The sequence below is a fragment of the Chrysemys picta genome, chromosome 6, assembly GCF_011386835.1.
Source record: "Chrysemys picta bellii isolate R12L10 chromosome 6, ASM1138683v2, whole genome shotgun sequence".
NCBI lineage: Eukaryota > Metazoa > Chordata > Testudines > Emydidae > Chrysemys > Chrysemys picta.
Window position 1 is genome coordinate 87,143,357 of NC_088796.1, and position 22,557 is coordinate 87,165,913.

At 44.0% G+C, this 22,557-nt stretch overlaps 2 protein-coding genes and 1 long non-coding RNA gene across 5 annotated transcripts in view; 2 read left to right on the plus strand and 1 right to left on the minus strand.

The window, feature by feature from the left end:
• The first annotated feature begins 469 nt into the window (after positions 1–469).
• Positions 470–14,422, plus strand: ZNF367 (zinc finger protein 367). Its single transcript, XM_005304277.4, has 5 exons — positions 470–1,226; positions 3,570–3,720; positions 9,698–9,817; positions 10,173–10,311; positions 11,760–14,422. The coding sequence occupies exons 1-5, from the start codon at positions 903–905 to the stop codon at positions 11,995–11,997; spliced, it is 972 nt and encodes a 323-aa protein (XP_005304334.2). The 5' UTR covers positions 470–902; the 3' UTR covers positions 11,998–14,422.
• Positions 14,423–19,932: 5,510 nt separating this feature from the next.
• Positions 19,933–21,126, minus strand: LOC135984369 (uncharacterized). The gene is made up of 2 exons (XR_010602304.1): positions 20,995–21,126; positions 19,933–20,334 (listed from the first exon to the last, which is right to left on the minus strand). It is a non-coding gene; the product is annotated as an uncharacterized LOC135984369 (long non-coding RNA).
• The window catches only part of SLC35D2 (solute carrier family 35 member D2), a 28,278-nt gene continuing 25,987 nt past the window's right edge, over positions 20,267–22,557 (plus strand). The window contains exon 1 of one of the 3 annotated variants that reach the window (XM_005304280.4): positions 20,267–21,666. In XM_005304280.4, coding sequence (XP_005304337.2) covers positions 21,530–21,666 — 137 coding nt within the window. In that variant the 5' untranslated portion in view covers positions 20,267–21,529. The remainder of the gene's footprint in view (positions 21,667–22,557) is intronic. The other 2 variants (XM_008163172.4, XM_024101147.3) reach the window with 2 other exon arrangements.

A 22,557-nucleotide genomic window follows, 5' to 3' on the forward strand; every position in this document is an offset into this window, starting at 1 on the left:
GGCACTGGGGGAGGGAGGAAGAAGGAGGAGCCGCCACCGGCCCTAGCAATACCTCCGCCTATCCCCTTTAAGATGAACAGGTGACACAAAGCAAGAGGCGTCATAAATGGTGAAAGCGCGCGGGAAACTGTATTCTGCCTCCATGATTGGCCAGGAGAATAAGACAACAACAGCGCGCGCCAAACGCCGCAACCGGCCCAGCCTCTTTACAGCCCACCATAACGCCACGAAGGCCCCGCCTCCTTCCTTCAGCGGCCCAATCAGTACCTGACCAGCTCCTTCAGAAAGGCGCCCCTACTGCAGGGCGGAGCATCGCTTGGCTCGCCGCCGCTGGCCCGCGATCCCAAGAAGTTTCGAATTCTGTTGGCCGGAGAGCGCCCTAGCCAATGGCGGAGCCGGGATGTGACCTAGCCCCGCCCACATGGGCGTGACCGGCCACTTTCTCACAGGTGATTGCCTGGACTTGGCTGTCACTCCATTATGTATCAACGGGATTCGGTGATTGGTTCCGCCCAGGCGCGAAATGTAACGCGGGAAAATCTTGGGCTCGGCAGGGGCCGGGCTGCCTGCAGGTTCGGAGGGGTCGCGGCGGCGGCTCGGGTTCTGTTGTGACCGAGGCCAGGTTGTGGAACCGACACCGCCGCAAACAGAGAAGCGCAGGTGCGGCCGCTTCTCCGCGGGCTGCTGCCATGGCCGGCGGCCGCCGCTGACACGGCGCATCTGCAGGTCGGCGGCCGGAGCGGGAGGGGAGACACTGAGACCCAGAGAGGACCGGCCGGCGATGAGTGGCTGAGGCGGATCGGGCGGTGACAGGCGGCTGTAGGGTGAGATCTCCGCGCCCGGGAGAGCGGGCCTGAACCGCTACGGAGATTCCCCGCCCCGCTGCCTGCGAGGGGCTCGCGATGGCGGAGAGGCCGCCCCCGGTGATCTTCTGCCAGGATTCCCCGAAGCGTGTCCTAGTCTCCGTTATCAAAACCACCCCGATTAAACCGTCCCGGGGGGGCGACGAGCCGGCGCCCGCCCCGCCCGTCCCCACCAGCCCTGGCTTCAGTGACTTCATGGTGTATCCCTGGCGCTGGGGGGAAAACGCGCACAACGTGACCCTCAGCCCCAGTAGCGCCGCCGCTCCCTCCTCCGTCCAGCAGCCTCGAGGGGGGGTGGTCAGAACCTCCAGCGGGGAGGATGAGGAGGCGGGCAGCCCGGATAGCGGCGGCAGCCACCTGAAGGTGAGTCCGGAGGGAATATGCCAGGGAGCTGGGCACGATAGGGTTAAACCCTCGCCGGGCCCATAGGAGCTTTGGGCCAGAGCGGGGATGGGGGAGGCGCTGCCGCCGCTGGGCCCTAGTGGACATGGCGCAGGGCGTCTGTCGGGTTTAAAGGGTGAATCTGTGGCCACCACCCCCGATTTAAAGTGAAGTCACTTCCGCGTGCGTTTTGTGCGCCGGTGACGACACATTCGCGCGCCAAAATTATACCCGCCAGACGCTCGCTCGCCGTTTGCCTGTGTCACATGCTGGCTGGGGAGGGCGCGACAGCGCTCCGGCTCCACTCCTTTGCGCAGGCGCGCTGCGGAATGTCCGCCTGTAAGCCTAGGGTTCGGCCGGGGGCGGGGCTGCCTGCAGTCTGGGCCTTCGGGGCTCGGAGCAGAGCTGCGGGGAACGTGGGCCAGTGACTTGACACCCCCTCAGTAACCTGGGTATGGGGGTCGTTACAGTGGTGGAATCTCACCTGTTTGCAACACGTGGCCTTTTGCAGTCTCTGTAGTGCTGCCCCGCCCTGCGCAGTGCTTCTGTACAAATGCTCAGCTGTGTCTCGCTGGTCCCAGACCACATGCTCAGCTTCCACGTAAAAATGCTTCTCCAAACTGCCAAACCAACAAAGCCAGCCCGGCCCTGAGAGTCCGGCTGTGCTCCTTACCTCCCACCCTCAGCCTCGGTAACCGCTGAATCTGTATGGCAGCTAATGATCTCTGTTGTACTGCAACACGTGCCAAGTGTAAAGTGTGAGGAGGTAATTTTATCGCGTTCAAACTTCCTCTAAACTCCTGGTTGCAATTGATGGAATGTAGATATTTAAATACATGATCCTCCTACAAATCGGCTGGCTGGCTGAGTTCTTTCAAGAGTCAGCCCCTTCTAAAACAATCTTTTATCTTTTTTATGTCCCAGTGTTAAACTGGGAATCCTCCAAAGTGGGCATTACTAAAATATGGATTACAGTGACAAAAATGTAAATAGCAACTTAGTTGAGTTGTATAGGTCTCAGAACAATGCACATTCCAAGACTACTTATTCATACAAATGCTATTGCCACCTCTTTTCTGGACCTGAAGTTTTAAAATGTGCTCAAATCAATGTCAGCTAAGAGGACTATGCATGATGTGGTAGTTATCTTTCCTTTTTCACAAGTGGAGCTGTTCAGTCCTGACAGATGTTGCCTCTTGTTCTGTTATGCGCTGTCTAACTGATCCAAAGTTGGAATGGCCTTAATACTTTCAATAATAATTTCATGCTGTCAGTAGTAGGGAAAGGGAGAGGTTTAGCGGGAGGGGACTCTCAATCCTGATGCTCCCTAAAATAGGAGCTAGATTAGTCTAATATATTTTAAAAGTTATAAAAAGTCTTTCCAAAATATTCTAGATCATATAATAGTCTTCCCTCTGCCAAGATGATAGTGCTGTGCAAGTAGGTTTCATCATGGGAGATGAAATAGTGATGGTTTTTATTTACACTATATTCATTAAGAGTACTCAAGCAGCACACAGGCAATCCTCTTTTTCAGGAATCTAAGCCCAAACACCAATGCCTGGTTCCCAGGGAGCAACTCTGTCCCAAGAATTTACTTACCTTAAAGAGATTAAGGCAGAGAGCAAATTGTGCTGCTTTCTTCCAGAAAGAAATTGCATCCCAAAATTAATAACAATGTAACATTTATTTGAAAACTGAACAGAGCTCATATGCAGAGAACATTTTTTTTTAAAACTATGTAATAGAGCCATCTGGTGACTCCTACCATAATAAGATACTTTAGGGTGCCAGATATTCCCAGACTTCATATTTGCTGTTCTTTCATGATGTACTTATTTTTAAACAATTGTTCATCATGGTTATTCAGACAAACCGGTTCAAGAGTTAATGTTAAATCTATGTAATCCCTGGGTCCAGCTCTTTCACTCTTCATTACGTGTGTGTGTGTGTGTGTGTGTAACTTGAATGCTATTGTGTTTATGCAATGACATGTTTCTAGTATTTAATTACTTGTGTTCTTTAAAAATGACATTTAAACTGGAGCTTTGTGATTAACTTGTTTTCAGGAAAAAAATAGTTGCTATGGATTTAAATAATCTCTTGATGTGGTTCTTTTAATGCTTGGTGAATAACCATGATGGAGGAAAATAAAAGCTATAAGACAACTGTATTTTCCTGATGTGCTGGTACATACTTTCTTTCGAAAAAGTTGCTCCTGTTTAGAAAAGTTTCCTTGGACTGAATCATTTGTGTCCGCAAGTACTATATTGATATTTTTTAAACAAACGGTGCAGTTTCTTAATAGTGTGGGTTTTTTAATAGGATGGTATTAGACGTGGCCGACCAAGAGCAGAGACAGTGCGAGATCTAATAAGTGAGGGAGAGCATTCATCCAGCCGAATCCGTTGTAACATCTGCAACAGGGTGTTTCCACGAGAGAAATCTTTACAGGCACACAAAAGAACTCACACCGGTAAGTGAAAGGAATGTAATGTTGTGCATAGAAAACATATTTATCAAGTAGTTAAGATTTTAGCTTGGAACTTCTCATTCTTACAATTAGTATTCTGGTCTAGTTATTGAATGGACTACGTTTTTTCCTTGAGGTCTAGTATGGTCAAAAATTCAAAAAAATGTCATCTTTGTGTAACTGCTTGTGTTTATACTGGAGTAACTGTGGCAGAGCAACCAGTATTGCTATGGTAAAAAGAAACATTTAGAGAGGTTTCCCTCTGCTTTAGTTACATGTTACACTTGGTAACTGAAAAAGAGAGAAGAGATTGTGTGGGGTTTTTTTTGTTTGTTTGTTTTTTTAAGTTTTACTCTATATAGCTGACAGTACTTTTCACTTTCTTTTGTTTCCCTCTTGTGTGGGTCTTTCACACAACAAGGTAAGGGTGAATGCAGAGAAGGAAAATAAATCTATAAAAATTGTTGGGAGCTTTAGGCCAGGTATAATAATTTGAGCTTTTAAAAAAAAAAAATTTTTTTTTACTAGCTTTAAATAGACCCTGCCCACTCTCATTTTCTTCATTACCACCGCTTATTTTTGTATTTATTATTTGATGCTAAAATATGTTTCTGGCTTAAATTTAAGGATAAAATCTCTTTTTAGGATTAGTTATTTAATAATTATGAAGTTAACATGCATTTAGATTAAGGGAGATCAGATTTTTTTTAAACTTTCTTTATCTAGCTGCTCTGTTTTGCTCAGCTCTTGCTATTAGGAGGAAAAAACTTCTGACTATCTTAACACAGACCTTTGACCACATGACTAGCACCTAACTGCATCTTTTGGGGGAAAAATAATGTAAGAGTGTTACAGAAAAATGGCTAATTTTTTGCTAAAACCTTATGTATTGACAAACTGGACCCATCTTGCTTTTGAAAAGCGAGATTCATTGTTCCCTTATACTAATCATAATTTAACAGATTTTTCTTATGTACATGACATTGTATTCTGCAATAAAATGTCACGGTACTTGATAATACCTCCAAAATAACTTGCGTCCTGTGGTTTATTTTTCTGGATCAAATAAGGCAATTCTGCCTGCCTGCCAGTATTAATCACCAATTTCTCTGTTCTTTTTTGGTCACACACACAAGATGTTCTTGTATTTCATTTTCCTGGTAATGTTAAACTTTCATCCCTGAAGTGCTAACTGTGTCAGATTGTCTTAATGGAAAACTCGTTGGGTAAGATTTATCCCTGGTGATGACACTCCATTGACTTGTATAGATTTACTACAGTACTAGATTTGGTCAGTTACATCTCACAAAAAGACTGTTTGCCCATTTTATTTACTTTTGAAGTTTCACTGTAGATCAGAAAGGCAGAAATTATTAGCTGTATTTATTATTTGCACATTTTTCTTCAGCTGCCCTAATATTCTGCCTCTAAATCCTGATGTCCTTTCTTAGACAAACTCCCCTTGACTTTAGTGGTAGTTTGCCTATATAACTGAAGGTCTTAACACTTTTCTGTGGACAGCAGGCAGCAAATAGCTGGGAAGAGAAGAAATTCTGAAGTTCTTTTTGCAGTCTTCCTGGAACTGCCCCTCCCATCCCTAGCTATTGGGGCTCTGTAAAGGGTAGCATGAGTAGCATATAGCATGAGTGCGCAGCTCCACCCCCCCAGAGCACTGCTTTACCGCGTTACTGCGAACCCATGTTATATCGGGGTAGAAGTGTATGTGACTCACTAACATTGGACTCCATTACTATTAGTATCAGACTTAGAACTGCATTGTGGTGGTGAACCTTGCCCTGCTTCAAATTTCATTGTGGAGGTTTAGGGGAAGCAATACTACAGTCCGAAGCTGTATTTCCTGCCTCTCCAAAACCTCTGGCAGCTACTACTAAGCAGTCAGATGGAAACCCAACCAATGGTAGAATGGATCCAAGAACGCTTCTGTCCTTTAATATGAGTAGCATATTGCCAACCCCATTCACAAGTCACTCCATCCAAATCCATATCAAGCTCTTGTTTCTGTGTGAGTCCAGGAAATGCTCTGCACAACCCCGTTTTCTCTTTGAAAGGGTAGGATCTGTGAATTTCTGTGCATGGATCAAGGGTGATCTGGCTCCATGTATGGACTTCAGGATTTGGCCCTAGGGACTTAGGCCCAGATCCCCAAAGGTATTTAGACTCCTAACTTCAATTGTAATCAGAGCCTTATTTCTGAAATGTTAGCAATCGTTTCTTTTGGCCAATATTGCATCTTGTATTTGTTGAGTATCACCTAGAGGTGGAACTGTGAACTGTACTACAGATTTAGAACATAATTTCAACAGAGTGCCGTCCTTCATGTACTAGACAACAGGGGCTGCTCCAACCTCTTCCCAGTGCGGGGTTGAGGTGGACTAGAATGAAAATTGGGATGGCGGGGTGTTTTATACATCTTGTGGGCACACATGCTTATTTATTTTTTAACAAAACATTTAAGTGCATGTTATCCTCAGGGGAATAAAAATATATACGGATTGATTGGTTTTAAACTTCATCTAAAGTAGCTCACTTGTGCAACATTTATTTACAGAAAACCAATACAAAAAATAATTAAGCCAATAAAAAATAAACAAATGCAAACTTCTGGGGGGGGGAAAAAATCACTGGTTAAATATTAATATAAAATTACCTTAAATTGGAGAAAGTACTGTATTTTAAAATTTAGCCATTTGCACATGGCAGATTAAGATATTTGGAGACTCAGAGCCATGATACAACAATTCAATCTGGAGCAGGGGGCCTCAGTGCGAGAAAGAGGTAACTGAGCACACAGGTGCTATAGAAGGCATTACCTGGACACCTTCTGCTCTGTTCTCCGTCTATAGCCAGTTTGCAAACCGAAATGTTGTCGGCCGGAGCATGTGCAGATGCAGCAGGCAGGGAGTCACACTCTGGGGATGTGAACCATGTAGGGAGGAAGCAGGGGTGCCATTTCAGATTTTGGTGGTGGGGCAACTACGATTCCAGGGGCTACTTAGACACCTGAAAACTATAGGGTTTTGTGGGGTTGTTGTATTTTTTTCTGGCAGATCACTTAGAAATTAACTGATAGGAGCAGTGTATCTAATTCCTACATAAAGAAAAAAAAAATACACACACAAATTAAAGCCATATTTTAAGTTTAGAACAATCAGGAGATAATATAGCGAGAATCCCAAACCTTGAGGTATAAATTTTGGAGCCTTAACACAGATATCTGAAACACAAGTTAGATGATTTGAACGCTATCTTTATTTTCTCTAACAGACATACTCTGTGTTACTGCTATTATCTACTCTATTTTAGTCATTTTTTATTCCACTAAAAACATTTACTTAATTTTAACATGATTTTTCCCCCTTTTATTAAGAACAGGAATTAATTTTTCTAATTATTTTGGCATTTATGTTTACCGATCACGATCATGTACACCTCTACCCAGATATAACACGATCCTCGGGAGCCAAAATATCTTACTGCGTTATAGGTGAAACCGTGTTATGTTGGGTAGGGAAGGCTGTGCCTCCCTAAAGAGCCTGGCCCCGCCCCCTATTCAACCCCCCCGCCCCACCTACTTCCTGCCCCTGACCCATCCAACTCGCCCTGCTCCTTGTCCCCTGACCACCCCGTGAGACCCTCTGCCCCTTATCCAACTGCCCGGCCTGGCACCCTTAACACGCCACTCAGAGCAGCGTGTCAGCCGTCCCTCAAGGGTGCGGGGCCTGGGACAAGTCAGCCTCCCCATTAGTTTCCTCACCATCCGCCCAGCGCTCCCGCCCGCCTGGCCGCTGCTCACCTCCTCTCCACATCTACCTGCCTGCCGCTCACCTTCCCGCTAATCTACTCACCGTCTGTCCGGCGTGCCTCCCCCCGTCCGCCACTCTCCTGCTCGCCGTCTTCCTGCCCACCTGCCTCCTCACCCCCCTCCTGCCTGCCACTCACCTCCCCATTCGCCTCCTCACTCCGCTTGCCTGCCCGCCTCCCACCCTTAACACGCCGCTCAGAGCAGCGTGTCAGAGCTGTCCCTAGAGGGGTGTGGGGCCCAGGACAAATCAGCCTCCCCGCTAGTCTTCTCACCATCCACCCAGTGCTCCCGCCCACCTCCTCACCCCCACCTACCTGCCTGCTGCTCGCCTCCCTGCTAGTCTCCTCCCCGTCTGTTCGGCGCGCCTCTCCCTGTCTGCCCGACCACCACTCTCCTGCTCGCCGTCTTCCCGCTTCCTCATCCCCCTCCTGCCTGCCGCTCACCTCCCCATTCGCCTCCTCATCCCGCTTGCCCACCCTTAACACACCGCTCAGAGCAGCGTGTCTGAGCCAGACACGCTGACCCGCCGGAGCGCGCAGCTCTGACCCCCAGAGCACTGCTTTACCGCGTTACTGCAAACCCGTGTTATATCGGTTCGCGTTATATCAGGGTAGAGGTGTATGTGATTCACTAACATTGGACTCCATTACTATTAGTATCAGACTTACAACTTGCATTTATTTTCGTACACATTTGTAAAGTAACTTAAAATAATTAAAAATACAAATTGAAAATAAGTGACCTTCATCTGCAGTGTTTAAAGTTATGTCTTTAGCTAATGTGTTTTTTAAAACTTGTACTGCTAAAGTGAGTGAGTACAAGCTAAATTTACATTCTAGAAGGACACTTGATTGTACCACTTTGAATAATGACAAAGCACAATAAGGTAAAAGTAGTAATGATGATTACTCCAGCCAGGACAGGTTAGATATTTTTAGAACTCACTACTCAAAGAATTAAATTTAAGCATAAGAGAAATACAATTATGAAATGCACAGTCCAGTCAAAAAACTAATTTAACAGTACTGTAATCCTTAATGAACTTTGAAAGAATAAAATTAGAGAATATATGTGCATTTCGACAGGAAGTGCCAAGAAATAACACTACTACTACTACTACTACTACTACTATACGTGTGTGTGAGAGAGAATATGTGTTGGAGGAAGTGTATGGGAGATTGTGTGCACCTGAGAGTGTCAGTGCGCTGTCTCTTTAAGCCAAGCACTCAAGAGCCTGAACAATTGTTCAGTGCAGCCAGCTGCAGCTCCCACACCTGAGCCAGAGGCACCAGCACAGACAGGTTCCCTGTCCCCCCAGCTCAGTGGAAACCCACTCAGGAACAGCCACCTCTAACACTGGGCAAGCTCCCACAGCATTCTGCCAGCCATGGATCAACTTCCCAAAGAAGGGGAGACAGCAGCCAAGACAGCAGCTGGGTGTCTGGAGATCGTTGGCTGCTGGCCAGGTGTCCAGTTCTGAGAGGAGTGAGGGGGCTAAGCCAAATTTTGGAGTGGCTGTAGCCTCCGCAAGCCCCCCAGCCCTACCCCTGCTAGACAAAGATTAAATCGGTCACCCCATAATATAAACATCTGTTGTGCTTAATATCCAAGAGGATTTCTCCATTTTACCACAACATAATCACTTCTGCTGTATTAGGGACACTCACATCTCCCTTCTGTCTGAAAATTACTTATTGTTATAAGTAACACCTAAGATTGTTGCAACTGAAGGTTGAGAAAATATTTTTCCTCTAGTCGCTGTTTACTTTGTGTTAGCTCAGTTTATTATTCCTTTATATTGTCACTTTGTTTCTCATTTGTGTGGGTCTTTTCACGTAGTAACATGGGAAAGGCTGTGTAAATTGCAAAATATCATTGTAAAATCCCAATTGTTAGGATAATTAGGGGAAGTGTAGCACCTAAGACTACTTAAACAGGAACTCAACTGACTAAATTTCAGTTTGATGTCCTTGTGGAAGTGGATTTTTGCAGTTTCTGGGCTATGATTATCTTTCCACAAAGGATTTATTTTTTTCATCTTTGATTTAGGGGATCCTGAGCAGAATCACTGAGCCATGGACCATCACTAGATGGTGTCCAGACTTTAACTCTTAAAATTCTACTCAATTTTTTTTTTTTTTTTTTTTTTTTTTTTAGGTGAAAGGCCTTATTTGTGTGACTATCCAGATTGTGGGAAAGCCTTTGTTCAGAGTGGGCAGCTCAAAACACACCAACGTCTTCACACAGGAGAAAAGCCTTTCGTCTGCTCAGAAAATGGTAAGCCATCAGAAAATAACTGGCAGTATTCAGAGCATGGGCAAGTTTGGCTGTAGTATTAGTACTACCATCCACGTGTGCCCTGGATCTCAATTTTAGATGCTCTTTTAAAAGGGGGGGAAATAAATCTATGTGCAAACACAAACATTTGTCAGTTTAAAAGCAAAGTTCTTAAAAGTATAAGCAGGTTGTTTAAACAATTACTTAATTTTTGATTATAGGGCATTCTATGCCAAATTGAATCCAGATTTTAGAGAGGGAAGAAAGTTAATTTAACAATGACATTTTTTTAAATTTTGGGCTTACGTGTTGGACAACTACTTTTCTTGATTATTGTCCTTGCTTTTTTATTAAGGATGTTTAAGCAGATTCACACATGCAAACCGTCATTGCCCCAAGCATCCCTATGCAAGACTGAAGAGAGAAGAACCCACAGGCAGACTGAGTAAAAAACAAACAGCTGACAATAAAGCTGTTGCTGAGTGGCTAGCAAAGTAAGTTCTCTTAAGCTGTGACCGTCTAGAATTATTTATTAAAATGCTGAGAGCACTGATTTCAAAAATGTCCGTAGAAGCCAAAAACTTTTACACTCATGGTGTGTTTTGTCATCTGACTATTTAAATTCCTCTTGAATTACAATACTTTTTATACAACTTTTATGTGAAACAATTTTTAAAGACTCTGTCATTATTTCTCTGGGTCGTATTTACCTTGCAGTTCTTGAATGTATTGATTCCTTCACAGCTATGCCACGAGAGAGTTAATCTAGCAAAGGTTAATCCATAGAGCCTTTGAGAGAATTAAAATTATCAGTATCAGAAACTGACTTGGTACCTTTCACTGGTACAACCACCCCAAGTCAAACTTCTTCTTTAAGGCACTTCTCGTGACATAGTTTCTCAGAAAGTTCTTAATATTCCCTCCATGGTTACACAGATGTCTCATTTGATGAATGTACTACTACTGCATGCTCTATAAACTCATTGTACTCTAAAGACAATACAACACACTTCCTCTGTTCTTCATTTTCTCTTCAGGTTGAATGATTCAGCTGTTCCCTAGTGTGCTATTTGTTTAAATTCCAGAGGTTAGAATTAACTTCTCTAGTGGTAGTTGCTTCAGCTTTCTTTCTCGTTGGGATGGACTCTTGCCTTCTCACCTGTTCTCCCTTCTCTATACGATTTCCCCCTTTGTGTGGCTCTTTGCTTATTGCAGAAGCTGTTAATACAGTGCTGTCCGTTGGTGCTGCAGTGTTCATGCTGTTGAATACTCATGTATGAGGGAAGGTGGTGGTAGGTGTAATAAGAGCTGATTGACTCTTTGGAGAGAGAGGTCTTGTAGTGGACTGGGACTTGAGATTTGAATTCAGTTCCTGACTGCCACAGACTTCTAAATTAGTCATTTAATCTTAGTTTCTGAGACATTAAAATTTCTATCTGTAAAATGTGGATAACAGTACTCCCTATCTTCCTGACTTTGGAACAGTGTACATGGGGTTGTGGTGGATTTTCCATCACTGGCAACTTTTAAATCAAGATTGAGTGTTTTCTAAAAGATATTCTCTAGTTCAAACAGGAACTATTTCAGGGAAGTTCTCTGGCCTGTGTTTATTAAGGAGATCAGACTAAATTATCACAGTGGTCCTTCCAGGCCTTAGAATCTATGATAGAGGTGTGGGAACTACATGTAGAAAGGATTTGCATTGTAGATGTGTGTGAGGACAGGGAGCTGAATACCATTTGACATCATATTCCTGAGGTGGAAAGCTTTCTGTTTGTTTAAATGCTACAAAAGAAGGACTGAGAAATTAGCAATTGGAATGAAATGAATGATCCAATCATGTTTTAAGATTCTAGTTTGGAAGATTCTTGTCAGCTTTCAATGAAACTTGTTGTGCAAGTTGGATGATGCTTATAAAATATGTAAAACTTTAACTCCCCAGATATTGGGAGACTAGAGAGCAGCGCACTCCTACTTTGAAAAGCAAAACAGCTCAGAAAGCTGACCAGGAACAACAAGATCCCTTGGAATATCTTCAGTCTGATGAAGAGGATGATGAGGAAAAAAATAGTGCTCCCTCAGCTGCCCGCCGTCGCCTTCAGGAGCAGCGTGAACGCCTGCATGGTGCACTGGCTCTTATTGAGCTTGCAAACCTGGCTGGAGCACCACTGCGACAGTAGCATAGGAACTGAATCTGCCAGTATATAAAACGTACTGCCTGGTGGTACTTAACCAGTTAGATCCTGGGCATAAGCTAAGCACCTTATTTGCTTATCATAGGCTGCTATTCTGTAGAATTTATGAAGAATGTTGTTGCCCCACAAGATGGGGTGAGAGAATTGCACTTTTTTGTATGGTAAAAGACAGATGTAAAGTTTTTAAGTATTTTGTAAATATGGGACTGCACAATGCAGGGTCAACAAATTGCATATTGTGGAAAGTTAAGATTTTTGCAAGGTTAATTCATTCATTTGAAGCAGTTCTCACAGGAAGCACTTTCTGAACATAATGCTGTATGAATAGGAGAATTGTACAGGTAACAAGATGAGGATTATTTATCTGACTATTTAAACAAAATTACATTTAGTATGTTTGATAATACTGTAAGCAGTGATGCAACCAAGTCTTTAATGGCAATATATTTTGCCTAGTATCACTGAGAAGAGGGCAAAGGTTCTAACTTGTGGCGGGGAAGAAACTGGTTATGTAGAAACTGAGAGTTCAGGATCTTCACTGTGACTGCCCAAAGTATGAGACTGACTTCGCTATCATATTTTAGACTTGAGATTTCAGTAGAATCTCTTGGTCTGAGTAGCACTTGTTATTCCTAGCACATGATGTTGGGAACTTTTGCACATTGTCGGGCTTATTTGAAGATGAATGATTAGCCTTGCAAAGTCTAGACATAAAGGTAACAATTCGTAATATTTCTCAGATATTTTGGACCCTGTAATGAGATTTGGCACTTGTTTTGTTAATAAAGTGGGTATTTACAGGGTGGTATTGATTTGTAGTAAACTATTTAGACATCTTATTAGCTAACACTACGTTTTAAAGTTCTGCTTTTATATGAATATTAGCAAATAGAAGCCTCCATATTCTTTTTTTAATTGCATAAAGCCACCTTATTGCTTTACTTCAGGATAAGATGTCAAGTTTGTGTTCACTAAGTGTAGTACAGCTATCAGTTAAACACAGCAGAAGAATATTTGCTATTCAACTAGAAAATAGGCTTCCAGAGATAGTTGCAAGTGTGTTTTAAATTGTGTGGTTTCATATATCTTTCCCAAATAAATGAAGTTACAGAACATGGCTTAGTGATCTCAAGCACAAAACGAAAAGTAAGTTTAGCAGTACATCCTCATCACCTCATGTTTTGTATTGGTTTTATCTGACTTACAATACAACAGGCTTGTCTCATGGTCTTATTTTGCTTTTCTTTTGAGCAGCATATAACCAGAGATGCATAATATGCTAACAGATAATAAATTTGGTGAATTGGACATGCTCCTGAATATTTTTTTTGTCAGGCTGCTGGTTTAGTGGATATTAACAAAAAATCCAGTTATCTTCAAATTTATTGACCTACTGCTTCTGTAGATCATAACATTACCCGGCCTATAGACCCCTCCCTCTTATCACAACAAAACCAGAAAATATAGATGTGAAGGGGAGCCATTTTTCCTGTTAGTGTGAGAGGGAGGAAAAAGTATTCAAAACTTGAGTAATTTTTTTAAAACTGATTAGATGAGGACAGATGTTTCAGAAATCTAACATGATTACAGCAGAGAATGCTACTCTTGAATTCAGTTTCTAATAACTGATGCCTATAATGGCATGAATTTTATTAACCTGGTACATGTTTAGAATTGAGTTGGTGCACTTAACTAAACAGTGGTCAGAGAGATTCTAACTTAAGTGGTTGTGATTTTTAGACTTACCAATGTAGTTCTTGATTTCTTGTGTTCATTTCCTTGTTAATTTATTTGGCCTCAAACTTTAAAAAAAAAAAATATATTAAATAAAGCAAAATACTCTTCTGTGGCCACCTGGAACATTCTAACTACATACAACTACTTGGCAATTCAAAGGCAGTAGCTGTAAAACCTCTAAGACTAACTGTGTTGGACCCTAATCCTTCAAGTTACTGGACATGGGCAGAGCCCTATGCATGCCCACATGGAGCACCACTGACTTTATAGGCACTCCATGTGGACACAGATCTGTTAGCAGCCAGTTGCAGAATCAGCCATGTATTGGGGGCGGGGAGGAGAACCTGTTTCCCCAATCAATCAATTATAATAGGTTCAACACATTTACAGTACTGGAAGAAACTTTCTACAAATTATTCAATACACTGAATTTGGTCTAACTGTAGACACATTCAAGCAGCTTAACCTGTTTTGTTATACATTTTGGGAAAATACCAACTATAATTGTTTGAGGTGTTGAAGACTGCTTTTGGAGTATTTAATGTAATTTTGAAGTGTTCTGTGCTGCATAAGTGTCAGTTGTAGTTTGGCATGACTTAACAGCAAAAGAGTAAAAGTGCTGTAATTTTCATAGGTGCTCCAAATAAAAGTTGGTTTAATTTTAAGTTTAAAATCCAAGTGTTAGCAGTGGTAATTTTTGATCATGTTTTTAACTGTATTTGGTCAAGCTAGTTGCTCTTGACTCCCACAGTTCAATCACTTTATAACTATTCCTTGACCCTTTAAAAGGGTTTATTGGCCTGACCAGTACACTGTTGTAGGGAAAAAAAATACTTTTGCTGTTTACTTCCTAATCTCCTAACTTGAAATTGGTTTCTGAACTTTATTACGGTATTTGATGAATTCAAGATAATTCACTTGAATAAGAATCCTGCTTGGAGTAATTATAGTAGCCCAAAATGAATAAACATGGCGAGAATACATTTTCATTAAGTAGTCCAAGCTAGTGAAGTGTCCTACTTCATGACTAACAATTCAGTTTGCAGTTGATCCTCTGTTCATTTTCAAGTTCTTATTCTTTGTCGGACATGATAGGTGTGAAAGAGCTTATCAGTATCTTAGATTAAGGTACGCTGTGGGCACTAGAAAACTAATGATATGCAACTGGAATTGTCATGCAACATTGTCCAGAATACTTAAATGGCAAGGCTGGTTAATAACACAAGCTATAGTTTCATAAGACTTCTATACTTGGTTCTCTGAGGGGACAAAATTGGTAAATAAAAGCATTGCTTAAGGAAAATTTAAATATTTTCTAAAGATAATTCCCTCTCCTGTAAAATTCATGTTACCTTGAAATGATTTTGTAAGTTATTAGCAAGGGTGGCAATTGGCATGTAGCCTACCCAACAGGAATTGAATGGAGGTCACTGAAGAAACTGATATAACCATTCCTATGCACTACTGATCAAGTAGATAGCTGAAACAATTACCAAAAATGAGCAATCTGCTTAGCTTTCTTACGAGGGGGTAGAACCTACCTAAAAGTCTAACCCTGGAATTTGTGTACACTCACTTTCTAACAGGTGCTCTTTTGTGAGAATTTTGCATTACTATATAAGAGGCTGTACAAATACTGTACAGGATATTGCAGAATTGAGTCTTATTTGCATGATATTCTTATCGATAAACTAGGCAAATACAATTTAGATGGGGCTACTATAAGGTGGGTGCATAACTGGCTGGATAACCGTATTCAGAGAGTTGTTATTAATGGTTCCCAATCCTGCTGGAAAGGCGTAACGAGTGGGGTACCGCAGGGGTCTGTTTTGGGACCGGCTCTGTTCAATATCTTCATCAACGACTTAGATATTGGCATAGAAAATACGCTTATTAAGTTTGCGGATGATACCAAACTGGGAGGGATTGCAACTACTTTGGAGGACAGGGTCATAATTCAAAATGATCTGGACAAATTGGAGAAATGGTCTGAGTTAAACAGGATGAAGTTTAACAAAGACAAATGCAAAGTGCTCCACTTAGGAAGGAAAAATCAATTTCACACATACAGAATGGGAAAAGACTGTCTAGGTAGGAGTACGGCAGAAAGGGATCTAGGGGTTATAGTGGACCACAAGCTAAATATGAGTCAACAGGGTGATGCTGTTGCAAAAAAAGCAAACATGATTCTGGGATGTATTAACAGGTGTGTTGTGAGCAAGACACGAGAAGTCATTCTTCCGCTCTACTCTGCTCTGGTTAGGCCTCAGCTGGAGTACTGTGTCCAGTTCTGGGCGCCGCATTTTAAAAAAGATGTGGAGAAATTGGAAAGGGTCCAAAGAAGAGCAACAAGAATGATTAAAGGTCTTGAGAACATGACCTATGAAGGAAGGCTGAAAGAATTGGGTTTGTTTAGTTTGGAAAAGAGAAGACTGAGAGGGGACATGATAGCAGTTTACAGGTATCTAAAAGGGTGTCATAAGGAGGAGGGAGAGAACTTGTTCACCTTAGCCTCTAAGGATAGAACCAGAAACAATGGGTTTAAACTGCAGCAAGGGAGGTCTAGGTTGGACATTAGGAAAAAGTTCCTAACTGTCAGGGTGGTTAAACACTGGAACAAATTGCCTAGGGAGGTTGTGGAATCTCCGTCTCTGGAGATATCTAAGAGTAGGATAGATAGACATTTATCAGGGATGGTCTAGACAGTATTTGGTCCTGCCATGCGGGCAGGGGACTGGACTCAATGACCTCTCTAGGTCCCTTCCAGTCCTATAATCTATGACACCTAATGAAGAGCTCTGTGTAAGCTCAAAAGCTTGTCTCTCTCACAAAAATTGGTCTAATAAAAGATATATCACCAACTTTGTCTCTCTAGTACCACTTAAACACATTTGTAGAAGTACTGTACAATTTAGCTTTATCAAATGCTTTCTTAAGTGGAGGAAAGAGTGCATGTAGTTGACCAGAGCATTGTATGAATGTCCTCAGCATATTAGTAGTCATATACCAGCACCACAATAGACAAGATTTCCTCCATATCAAATTAGCAAGAATGAAAGCCAAGAAGACTTAGAGATTTTGATTAAGTGTAATATACATGTTACACAATGAAAGTGGCCTGTGCAGTTATACTGGGAATCAGTTTAGTAATGCAGAATGATGGCCTTCTGAAATAAAAAGGCTTTAGAACCAAGGGTATGTCTACACTATGAAATTAGGTCAAATTTATAGAAGCCGGTTTTATAGAAATTGGTTTTATACAGTCGATTGTGTGTGTCCCCACATAAAATGCTCTAAGTGCATTAAGTCAGTGGACCGCGTCCACAGTACCGAGGCTAGTGTCTACTTCCGGAGCGTTGCACTGAGGGTAGCTATCCCACAGTTCCCTCAGACTCCGCCGCCCATTGGAATTCCGGGTTGAGATCCCAATGCCTGATGATGCAAAAACAGTGTCACAGGGGGTTCTGGGTACATGTCATCAGGCCCCTCCCCCTCATAGACTCATAGACTTTAAGGTCAGAAGGGACCATTATGATCATCTGGTCTGACCCCCTGCATGCTGCAGGCCACAAAACCGTCCCCACCCCTTCCCTGGACTCTGCTGTTGAAGTCCCCAATCCTGTTTTTAGTGACTGCAATCGGCAGAGACCCTCCTGCTAGAGATCCCTGCCCCATGCTGCGGAGGAAGGCGAAAAACCTCCAGAGGCTCAGCCAATCCGCCCTGGAGGAAAATTCCTTCCCGACCCCAAATGTGGCGATCAGTAAGACCTCGAGCATATAGGCAAGAGTCTCCAGCCTGACCCCGTTAGCCATTATACTATTTACGAACCATTGCTTGGCTTTCCTTGACTACTATGTTTTACCATTAAACCATTCCCTCCATAAACTTATCTAACTTTATCTTAAAACCAGACAGGTCCGTCGCCCCCACCATTTCCCTCGGTAGGCCGTTCCAATATTTCACCCCTCTGACGGTCAGAAACCTTCGTCTAATTTCAAGTCTGAACTTCCCCACGGCCAGTTTGTATCCATTCGTTCTGGTATCCACGTTAGTACTAAGCTGGAATAATTCTTCTCCCTCCCTTGTATTAATCCCTCTAATATATTTAAAGATAGCAACCATCAGAGCAATGGCAGACAATCGATTCACGCCTTTTTACCTGGGTTACCTGTGCAGACAACATACCACAGCAAGCATGGAGCCCGCTCAGCTCAGCTCACTGTTACCATATGTCATCTGGGTGCCGGCAGAGGTGGTACTGCATTGCTACACAGCAGCAGCTAATTGCCTTTTGGCAGTAGACAGTGCAGTATGACTGGTAGCCGTCATCGGCTATCTGGGTGCTGGCAGACATGGGGCTGCATTGCTATACAGCAGCAGCTCCTTGCCTTTTGGCAGTAGATGGTGTATTATGACTGGTATCCATCGTCGCCGTATTCCTCAGTGAGTTCGGTCAGAGGCACCTGGAGACTCAGTCCTACTGGCAGTCCTATTGAACCGTCTTGACAATGATGGCTAGCAGTCGTAATGCAGCATCTTCTGCCAAGCACCCAGAAGATGCCGATGGCTATCAGTCATGCTGCACCGTCTGCTGCTAGCCTAACATGTAAAAGATAGATGGACCAGATTTGTTCTGTATTCATTTGCTTCCCCCTCCCTCTGTGAAATCAACGGCCTGCTAAACCCAGGGTTTTGAGTTCAATCTTTGGGGGGGGGCCATTCTGTGTGACAGTTGTTTGTGTTTCTCCCTGATGCACAGCCACCTTTGTTGATTTTAATTCCCTGTAAGCCATGTCATCACTCACCCCTCCCTCCCTCTGTCAGACAATAGTTACGCGCCTTTTTTCAGCCCAGACGCCATAGCACTGGGATCATGGAGCCCACTCAGATCACTGAGGCAATTATGAGCACTATGAACACCGCGCACACTGTCCTGGAGTATATGCAGAGCCAGAACATGCCAAAGCAAAACCAGGCGAGGAGGCGATTGCAGCGCAGCGCCGAGAGTGATGAGGAAATTGACATGGACATAGACCTCTCACAAAGTACAGGCCCCAGCAATGTGGAAATCATGGTGTTACTGGGGGAGGTTCATGGCGTGGAATGCCAATTCTGGGCCCGGGAAACAACCACAGACTGGTGGGACCGCATCGTATTGCAGGTGTGGGACGATTCCCAGTGGCTGCAAAACTTTTGCATGCGGAAGGGCACTTTCATGGAACTTTGTGACTTGCTTTCCCCTGCCCTGAAGTGCCAGAATACCAGGATGAGAGCAGCCCTCACAGTAGCCAACGCAATCAAAGACCTGCTGATATCAAGGGTAGTGAATCTGGGAAACGTGCAGGTCATAGTGGATAGCTTTGCTGCAATGGGATTCCCAAACTGTGGTTGGGCGATAGACAGAACCCATATCCCTATCGCCCAACCACAGTTTGGGAATCCCATTGCAGCAAAGCCATCCACTATGACCTGCACGTTTCCCAGATTCACTACCCTTGATATCAGCAGGTCTTTGATTGCGTTGGCTACTGTGAGGGCTGCTCTCATCCTGGTATTCTGGCACTTCAGGGCAGGGGAAAGCAAGTCACAAAGTTCCATGAAAGTGCCCTTCCGCATGCAAAAGTTTTGCAGCCACTGGGAATCGTTGGGGATGTTGGGGATGTTGAAATGCCTATCGTTATCATTGGGGACCCTGCCTATCCCTTAATGCCATGGCTCATGAAGCCATACACAGGCAGCCTGGAGAGGCTGAGGAATTGCCGAATGGTTGGTAGAATGTGCATTTGGACGTTTAAAAGTGCGCTGGCGCAGTTTACTGACTCGGATAGACCTCAGCGAAGCCAATATTCCAATTGTTATTGCTGCTTCCTGTGCGCTCCACAATATCTGTGAGAGTAAGGGGGAGACATTTATGGCGGGGTGGGAGGTTGAGGCAAATCGCCTGGCCGCTGATTACGCGCAGCCAGACACCAGGGTGGTTAGAAGAGTACAGCAGGGTGCGCTGCGCATCAGAGAAGCTTTGAAAACCAGTTTTGTGACTGGCCAGGCTACGGTGTGAAACTTCTATTTGTTTCTCCTTGATGAACCCTCCCCCTGGTTCACTCTACTTCCCTGTAAACTAACCACCCTCCCCTCCCCCCTTCAAGCAGCCCTTGCAGAGGCAATAAAGTCATTGTTACTTCACATTTATGCATTCTTTATTAATTCATCACACAACTAGGGGGATACCTGCCAACGTAGCCCGAGAGGGATGGGGGAGGAGGGAAGGAAAAGGACACACTGCAGTTTAAAACTTTAAATATTTTGCCATTTTGTTTACTGCTACGGAGTTCAGCTAGCACTGATTCATCTCCCCACATGGCGAGCAGATCCCGTACCTCCCGTTCGGTCCATGCTGGAGCTCTTTTGCAATCCTGGGACTCCATCATGGTTACCTGTGCTGATGAGCTCTGCGTGGTCACCTGTGCTCTCCACGCTGGGCAAACAGGAAATGAAATTTAAAAGTTCACGGGGCTTTTCCTGTCTACCAGTTTCTGCAGACCTGGCCTCCATTCATCTGTACTTTGAGGCAGCTGGTGGTATCACTGCTTTATTACATTAAGGATTATAAATGTTTGAGGTAAACCAAAATTGTAATCTGTGCTCAGTGAGATGACTTTTTTTAAAAAAAAGTTGAAATTGCTCATTAAACAAATCAGAAAGTGTGTGTAATTACTTTTTTGGATACTTAAAGTATCTAAGAAATATGACCTTATCTACCATGCAAAAACTGCACTGATTTATCTTAAATCTGATTTTAAACTGATTTAGTTAATCTGGTGCAAAGCCCCATGCAATACTCTTATTTCCATCTGAGTAGTTCATTCTGATTTAACTTAAACAGGAAATAAACTTTCGCTAAACTTCAATAAGTGTCCACACGCTGCCTTGGTTTAACTAAATCAGTTTAAAACCACACCTTAAGTTAAATGGGTACACCTCTTGTGTAGAGAAAGCCTAAATATTCAATCATTGCTTTTCAAATTCTTTATATTTAATTCATGTTCAACACTGGTGAATATCTACATAGTATATATTTCTAGCCACTTAATTCTTCATAAAAAAAATTGCCACACGTGATGCATATAAAAACAATCACTGAACTCTAGGTTTGAACGTCCTTTTTTTTTAAATCATACCTACAGGCCCCATGCTTACATGCACCTTTATGTGCATCTCACACAAACGTAAGAGTGACTATGTACCTTAGAGAGAGGAAGGCAAAGAAGCCCACCTGACTGGGACGCGGGAGGAAACCAATCAGCTCGTGTCACCCCAGTGCTGAGCCGGGACTGATGAGGTGCTAATCTACCCAACTTTTCCACGCGACAGCCTACGAGCTGGAGCTGCTGTTCTCGGCACCTCCCTGCTGCTTGGCTCCATCCACTCAGGGGCTCAGCCTGAATCAGTGCAATGGGCATGGCTGGGATCCAGCAGCGCACCTGAACGATGGGACCTTGAGCCCGGGCGCGCCCTGCCCCAGCCACACGCCTCCGAGGTTTCAGCAGGAGAGAGACAGAGGCAGCAGCGAGACGCCCCGCTGCTGAGGGAGGGGACTGTCTGGGCGCGGACTCTTCCTGTTTCGCTGCCTTGGTGCTGAGGAGGGAGGGGCTGGGGCGGCTGCACTTGCCCTGGGTGCTGCTGTGGGACTCGCTGCGGGCATGTCCGGCGGCGCGTCTCGCCGCTCTCCAGCGGCTGGTTTGGTTGTCTGCGGCACAGGCCCGTTGCACGTAGGAGGAGATGAGCGCTAGGCAGGCCGAGGAGGAGCCGGCTGCTGCCGCCCATCCACCCCTGCCCCGGCTGCTTTCCGCCTTCTTCTATGGAACCTGCTCTTTCCTCATCGTCCTGGTGAACAAGACCGTGCTGACCACTTACCGGTGAGACGAGGGGCCAGGGCTCAGTTCCCTCTGTCCGGCTCCTCCCCAGCTTCACTTCCCGAGCTCCCCCCCCCCGGAAAACGCCACTCACGCACACGCGCAATTTGCCAGCTGCGAAAGGAATATTTATGCTGGGGCTGCCCTGAATCCTCCAAAGTGGGAGCGGGATCCAACCTCAATCCCAGTTGCTGCCACCCTCCCTTCCGCCCGCCCCCCACCCTCCACCCCAGGGCTTCCTTAGTTCTCCGTCCCGTCTGCAAATCCGTGGGTAGGAATAGCCAGGTTTTGGTGGGGCCGGAGGAGGGATTAAAGGTGTCTGCACCAAAACATATATATACTCTGAAACCTATATAACGAGGGTTAGAGTTACACTTCCCTAGTTCAGAGTGTGCTGGCTCACTGGATAACTTGCTGTGGTGCAGACAACATATACCTGTACTTTACATGTTCACTTTCATCCTGAAGGATCCCAAAGTGTACATAAGGACCATAAGTGAAATAATGGAGCCATATCTCCAGTGAAGGACAGAGGCAACCAGCCAGTGAAGTGCACTACTGTGGAGGGGGAAAACCATACTTGAATATAGAGAAATATATTAAGATTTTACTTATATGCCAGACAACTCTACCTGTTTTATTGGGAGACACCAACATCCAGGGTCCCCATAGATTATGTAATAGATGATGTAGGTGGCCAACTAGATGTCTAATGCTGGTTCTATACAGAGGATAAATCAGCAGTAAATTACATGTGCTATGTTAAGGACAGTTTATGTTCTTTGATTTTCACATGTAAGATAGTGTTGGTCAAGTGATACAATTCAAAGCTTGTCTTATCAAGGAATCTCTAGAGTTGCAAAGGAAACACTTTTTCCATTGCAAAGCAGGTTG

Coding starts and splice junctions, on each gene's coding strand:
- ZNF367 (XM_005304277.4), top strand. CDS start 903: ATGGCGGAGAGGCCGCCCCCGGTGATCTTCTGCCAGGATTCCCCGAAG. Junction 1,227..3,569: donor GCGGCGGCAGCCACCTGAAG/GTGAGTCCGGAG, acceptor GTTTTTTAATAG/GATGGTATTAGACGTGGCCG. Junction 3,721..9,697: donor ACACAAAAGAACTCACACCG/GTAAGTGAAAGG, acceptor TTTTTTTTTTAG/GTGAAAGGCCTTATTTGTGT.